This window comes from Orycteropus afer, unplaced genomic scaffold (assembly GCF_000298275.1).
Source record: "Orycteropus afer afer isolate SDZICR_OR568_19922 unplaced genomic scaffold, OryAfe1.0 scaffold00131, whole genome shotgun sequence".
NCBI lineage: Eukaryota > Metazoa > Chordata > Mammalia > Tubulidentata > Orycteropodidae > Orycteropus > Orycteropus afer.
Window position 1 is genome coordinate 3,875,517 of NW_006921718.1, and position 7,285 is coordinate 3,882,801.

General features: G+C 41.2%; 1 protein-coding gene across 1 annotated transcript in view; it reads right to left on the reverse strand.

The window, feature by feature from the left end:
• GALM (galactose mutarotase) overlaps positions 1-7,285 on the reverse strand; it is a 109,385-nt gene that overhangs the window by 66,789 nt on the left and 35,311 nt on the right. The window contains exon 4 of the mRNA XM_007945056.2: positions 1,704-1,785. Within this exon, the coding sequence (XP_007943247.1) occupies positions 1,704-1,785 (82 nt within the window). The remainder of the gene's footprint in view (positions 1-1,703; positions 1,786-7,285) is intronic.

The following is a 7,285-nucleotide window of genomic DNA, read 5'->3' on the forward strand; positions in this document are numbered from 1 at the left end:
CTGGTTTCTGGTCATTGGTGTTCAATGCATCAAATCTATTCTTTAGATGGTCTCTAAATTCAGGAGGGATATATTCTAGATCATATTTTGGCTCTCGTGGACTTGTTTTAATTGTCTTTAACTTCAAGTTGAATTTGCATATGAGCAGTTGATGGTCTGTTCCATGATCAGCTCCTCACCTGGTTTTGGCTAAAGACATTGAGCTTTTCCATCGTCTCTTGCCACAGATGTAGTCAATCTGATTCCTGTGTGTTCCATCTGGTGAAGTCCACGTGTACACCGCCGTTTGTGTTGTTGAAAAAAGATATTTGCAATGAACAAGTTGTTGGTCTTTCAAAATTCTACCTTGTGAATTCCAGCATTATTTCTGCCACCAAGGCCAAATCTTCCAACTGCCGGTGATTCTTCTTTGTTTCCAACTTTTGCATTCCAGTCACCAGTGATAATTAACACATCCTGATTGCAAGTTTGGTCAACTTCAGACTGCAGAAGTAGATAAAAATCTTTAATTTCCTCATCTTTGGTTTTGGTGGTTGGTGCATAAATTTGAATAATAGTCAAACATGGGTTGCTATAAATTAGGATTTATAGCAACACATGGGTTGCTATAAATTAGAATCAAATCCACAATAACCGGTTGAGGTAGTTTCTTCAGATTAATTTTCATGAGCTGCTACAAATGATAACAATACCTCTGCCAGTCATCTTACTGTTTTCTACCTGACCACTGGAGGCAGATGAGGATGAAGCTATGATTTAGTATAACATTACACCACTCAATCCTGGAGATAATAGTGTGAACTAAAGTTTGTTTGTTTTAATTGAGACACAGTTCATATATCATAAATTAACCCTTTTAAAGTATATGATTCAGTGGATTTTTGTATATTTTAGTATACATTTAGCATATTCCAGAACATTTTCATCAACCCAAAAATAATTCCATATCTATTAGCAGTCACTTCCCCATCTGCCCCTTCCCCTTGTCCCTAGCAACCACTAACTTACTTTCCGTCATTATCTATTTGCCTATTTGAACCAAGGTTCCTTTGATCCCAAATTAGTTACAATCAAGATGCTCTTAATCATGTTAACCCAGAAGACGCATACATGCATGCGCGCATGCACACACACACATACACACAAACACGGAATCTGCCTTTGGTAGCACTGTGCTTTCCATTCCTTCAATTTTGATACTCCACCCTCCTCACCCACACTGTCCCCCTGACTGTGTCTCACAGGTGACTTATCTGTATCTGCCCTCCTCAGGGTACACGCAAATTATTCTCCTCTCTTCTGTCCAAAACCACAAAGTGTTCCATCAGTGTTCTGCATGTGTGAGGTAATGTTTAGGCAAAATAATCTTTGCTGAGGTGTGAAGAAGTAACAGGTTTACCTGTTAGCAGCGACCTTTTGGAGTATCATCCTCAGTAAGGGTAACCATATGACTTAGTTTGCTTGGAATTTTCACAGTTTATGTTTATTGCCCTGGATTAATTATTAATAGGTCCCCTTTTGCACTCAAAAGTGTTCTGGTTTGGATGATAAATTGTATGGTCACCCAACCTTAACCAAAATAACTAACTAATAATGGCAATTATAGGCATTTTTGGCTGGATAGGAAAATAATTTTATGTAAATGAAGTGCTCCTCAAACCATACCCCAGCTCTGTACACTTTCATAGTTCAAATTCACCAACCTGTAGGAATCAGGGTTTCATCCACAGGCAAAAAAGCATCAGCTTCTATAGTGACTTCATGATCGTATATATTTGGAGAACCCTGAAAGAGAAAAAGTGGAGAAAGAAAAGAAGACTTAATACTTAATCTTATTTTATATATATTTCTGTAGAACTTTTCTTATAGAAATATTTTTAGACATTGATGAAAACTTTAAAAACCCCCCTCAACTATGGTAATGATTAAATACGTTCACTTAAGTGTACATATATAGGACCTCAAAATGGCAACTGATAAATTTAGAGCAAATTTTCAAGTATGACCCCAGTATGCACTTTCTTTTTTAAACGGAATTATAAAGGTGAAAAGTCAGAGAGACCACAGTGGTTTGACAGCCTCTTAGACCTTGGCTTATTAGCAGAGGGGCATTTCTACTCGCCTCCTATGCCAGGAAATCAGAAGAGTGAGGGTGAGCGACCAGTCACACACAGATCTGGACAGCCAAGGCACCACCTCCAGGGTCTCTAGAAGAGGGGTATCTGCCATCCCTTCTCTGGCCTAGCTCCACTCAGAGGACCTACTCTGTGCCATGCGAGGGAAGCATAGAAATCAAAACAGGATCTCTGCTTTTGGGAGATTGCTCACCTGCTACATAAAGATGTAGCCTGCCTTTCTGGGGAAGTCAGAAGTGCATACAAAAAGCTCTGGTCAATCAGTGGTCACATGGCCTGGGATCTAGTTCTGGTTCTCAATGAATTGCCCCAGGGAAGTCACTTAACCTCTAAGAATCTTAAATCCTTTGATATAAAATTGGGATAATGATGCCTCCAGAGTTCTTGTGAGAAACAGTTCAGTAAAGGCATGTTGTGATGTTTGCAAATGGCAAAATCTTTCTTGCATATACATTTCTAATTCAAAAGATTATTTTCTATTAATAGTAATAAATATTGAAACGTCATGGCAGAACATGTGGAATGGGAACGAGGTGAGGGGTTTTGCTTAGTGAATGCTTAAGAATAAGCTAAACAAGTGGTTCTCAACTGAGGGTGACATGCCCCCCCCCCAAACACAAAGGGATACTTGGCAATGTCAAGACATTTTTGGTTGTCGTAACCGTGGAGAGGTGGGTGTGCTACTGATATCTAGTATGTGGTCACCAGGTGTGCTGCTAAAAAATGTACAATGTTCTGGATAGCTTCACAACAAAGAATTATCCAGCCCAAAATGGCAATAGTGCCAAGGCTGAGAAACTCTGTTGTTGTTGTTAGGTGCTGTCAAGCCATCTCCAACTCATAGGGACCCTATGCACAGCAGAACGAAACAATGCCTAATCCTGCGCCAGCTCTGTGATCGATCCTTGCTATACTTGAGCCCATCCTGGTAGCCACTGTGTCAATCTATCTCATTGAGGGCCTTCCCTCCTTTCATTGACCCTCCACCTTACCAACCATGACATCCTTCCCCAGGGAATGGTCCCTTCTGACAACATGACCAAGGTAGGTGATACAAAGTCTGGCCATTCTTGTTTCCAAGGAGCATTCCAGCTGCACTTCCTTCAGGACAGATTTGCTAGTTCTTTCAGCAGTCCATGGTACTTTCAGCATTCTTTGCCAGCACCACAACTCAAAAGCATCAATTCTTCCTTGGTATTCCTTATTCATTGTCCAGCTCTCACATGCATATGAGGCAAATGAAAATATGATGGCTTGTGTGAGGCACAGCTTAGTCCTCAAGGAGACATCTTTGCTCCTCAGCACTTGAGAGAGGTCCTTTGCAGCTGACTTGCCCAGTGCTATATGTTGTTTGATGTCCTGACTGCTGCTTCCAGTGGTGTCAATTGTAGAACCAAGCAATGTGAAGTCTTTGACAACTTCAATCTTTTCTCCATTTATCGGGATGCTGCTTATAGGTCCAGTTGTGAGGATTTTTGTTTTCTTTATATTGAGATGTAACCCATACTGCACACTGTATTCTTCAATCTTCATCAGTAAGTGCTTCAAGTCATCTTCACTTTCAGCAAGCAAAGTTGTGTCATCAGTGTACTGCAGGTTGTTAACGATTATTCTTCCAATCTTGATACCACGTTCTTCTTCATATAGTCCAGCTTCTCAGATTATTTGCTCAGCATATGGATTGAATAAGTATGGGGAAAGGATACAACATTGATGCACACTGCTTTCTTGATTTTAAACCATACAGTGTCCTCTTGTTCTGTTCAAACAATAGCCTCCTGATCTATGTACAGGTTCCTCATGAGTACAATTAAGTGTTTTGGAATTCCCATTCTTCTCAATGTTATCCACAATTTGTTATGATCCACACAATCAAATGTTTTTGCATAGTCAATAAAACACAAGTAAACATCTTTCTGGTATTCTTTGCTTTCACCCAAGATCCATCTCACATCAGCAATGATATCCCTTGTTATGAATGATATCCCTTGTTCTTATGAATCCAGCTTGCACCTCTGGAACTTCTCTGTTGATATACTGCTCCAACCGTTTTTGAATTATCTTCAGCAAGATTTTACTTGCATGCGATATTAATGATATTGTTCTATAATTTCCACATTCTATCGGGTCACCTTTCTTTGGAATGGATACAAATATGGATCATTTCCAGTCAGTTGGCCAAGTAGCTGTTTTCCAAGTCTCTTGGCATAGCTGAGTGAGTGCCTCCAGTGGGGCATACAGTTGTAGAAACATCTCAATGGGTATTCTGTCAATTCCTGGAGCCTTGTTCTTCACCAATTCCTTCAGTGCAGCTTTGACTTCTTCCTTCAATATTATTGGTTCTTGATCATGTGCCACCTTTTGAAATGGATGAAGATCTACCAGTTCTTTTTGGTACAGTGACTCTGTGCATTCCTTCCATCTTCTTTTGATGTTTCCTGCATCATTCAATATTTTCCCCATAGAATATTTCAATATTGCAACTCAAGGCTTAATTAATTTCCTCAGTTCTTTCAGCTTGAGAAATGCCAAACATGTTCTTCCCTTCTGGTTTTCTAACTCCAAGTCTTTTCACATTTCATTATAGTGATTGGTTTTGTCTGCTTGAGCTGCTCTTTGAAATCTTCTGTTCAGCTCTTTTATCTTGTCATTTCTTCCACTTGCTTTAGCTACTCTCCACTCAAGGGCAAGTTTCAGAGTCTCTTCTGTCATCCAATTTGGTCTTTTCCTTTTTTCTCATCTTTTTAATGACCTCTTGCTTTCTTCATGGATGATCTTGATATCATCCCACAGTTCTTCTGGTTTTTGGTCATTGGTGTTCAATGCATCAAATCTATTCTTTAGAAGGTCTCTAAATTCAGGAGGGATATATTCAAGCTTATTTTGGCTATTGTGGACTTGTTTTAATTGTGTTCAACTTCAAGTTGAACTTGCAAATGAGCAGTTGATGGTCTTCCAAAATCAGCTCCTGGTCTAGTTTTGGGTGAAGATATTGAGCTTCTCCCTCGCCTGTTGCCACAGATGTAGTCAATCTGATTCCTGGGTATTCCATCTGGTGAAGTCCACGTGTATAGCTGCCATTTGTGTTCTTGAAAAAAGGTATTTGCAATGAATAAGTCATTGGTCTTGTAAAATTCTATCACACGATCTCCAGCATTATTTCTGTCAGCAAGGCCAAATTTTCCAACTACTGATGATTCCTCTTAGTTTCCAACTTTTGCATTTCAGTCACCAGTGATAATTAACACTTCTTGATTGCACGTTTGGTCAATTTCAGACTGCAGAAGTTGATAAAAATCTTCAATTTCCTCATCTTTGGCTTTGGTGGTTGGTGCATAAATTTGAATAATATTCATATTAACTGATCTTCCTTGTAGGCATATGGATATTATCCTATCACTGACAGCACTGTACTTAAGGACAGATCTTGAAACATTCTTGGTGATGATTATGCCACACCATTCCTCTTCAATTTGTCATTCCCAACATAGCAGATCATATGATTGTCTGATTCAAAATAACCAAAACCAGTCCATTTCAGCTCACCAATGCCTAGGACATCAATCTTTATGCAGTCCATTTTATGTTTGAGAACTTCCAATTTTCCTAGATTCATACTTCGTACATTCCATATTCTGATTATTAATGGATGTTTGCAGCTCTTTCTCCTCATTTTGAGTTGTGCCACGTCAGTAAATGGAGGTCTCGAAAGCTTTGCTTTATTTGTATCAGTAAGGTTGGTTCCACTCTGATGATGCACCTCTTTCTCAGTCATATTTTGAGTGTCTTCTGACCTAACTGGCTCATCCTCTTGCACTGTATCAGACAATGTTTCCTGGCTATTCACAAAGTTGTACAGTAATGTATCAGACAGTGTTTCTCTGCTATTCATAAGGTCTTCCCTGGCCAATTCTTATAGAAGTGGATGGGCTCTTCCTTCTTCCTAGTCAGTCTCAGTCTGCAAGCTGTGCTGAAACTTGTGCACCATGTGCAACCCCACTGCCATTTGAAACACTGGTGGTACAGCCTCAAGCCTCACAGCAACACACCACCACAGTATGACAAACCAACAGACAAGTGTGTCTCCCTTAGCTGTTCGAAACCTCTCTACTCTCCCCTTACCTGGATCCCTGCCACTTTCCTGCTGCATGGGGGTGGGGCCTAGGTCCCTCTCCTTACCTGGATCCCTGCCCTGCTCACTCTGTTGTGGTCCCCCTGGCTTCCCCCCCCCCCAACTTTCCTGTCGCTTGGGGGTGGGGCCTGGGTCCCTCCCCTTACCTGGATCCCTGCTGCTGCTCTCTCTGTTGTGGTCCCTCTGGCTTTTCTTTCCTTTTCCCCCACTTTCCTGCTGCTATAGATATAGATAAAGAGAAACCCTGAACTGGGGTAAACTAAAGCCTCTGCTGAGTTCCCAAGAAGTAAGCAGAGAAAGGCAGAGGGCTGAAGGATAGCTGGAAACACATTCTAGGACAAAAAGACTCAAGCCCACACAATCAAACAGAATGTTCCTGAGGAGAAAGGCCAGATTTTAAAGACAATGAGAATCTGTCTAATCAAAACAGAAATTGGTTTCACTGAACTAAGAGGCTCTCTTTCTGAAGAACAATACAGTGGGAATCTGGATCCTCTCATAGTTCTCCCAGCAGGTACATGCAAGGCAGTGTTAAGAGTAGGTGTGGGGTAAGGCCAGGGCAGAGACCTCTCTTCCACCCACACTTGTCTTAGCTGCTATTTAGTTCCTTTTCTGACCTGGGACAAGGAGATCCAAAATGGGAGGGGTCTGTATACTTGCCTAGAACAGCTCTGAACTAGGAGGGGTCCCTTTCCTGTGTGGGTCTCCCTACTCTCATTTCTTTCCTGCCTTAGGGGTGGTGCTGGGAATGAGGAGAGTGAAGATAGGGGAAAGGAATTGGGGCTGATTCCCTGGGTCAACTCAATGATAGAATTTTTGCCTTCTTTGCAGGAGACCTGAGTTTGATTCCCAACCAATGCACCTCATGTGTAGCCATCACCTGACTATCAGTGGAGGTTTATGTTTTGCTATGATGCTGAAGGGAGCTCTGGTAGCATAGTGGCTAAGGCACTTGACTGCTAACCAGAAGGCTGGTGGTTCAAACCCACCAGCCACTCCTTGGAAGGAAGATGGGGCA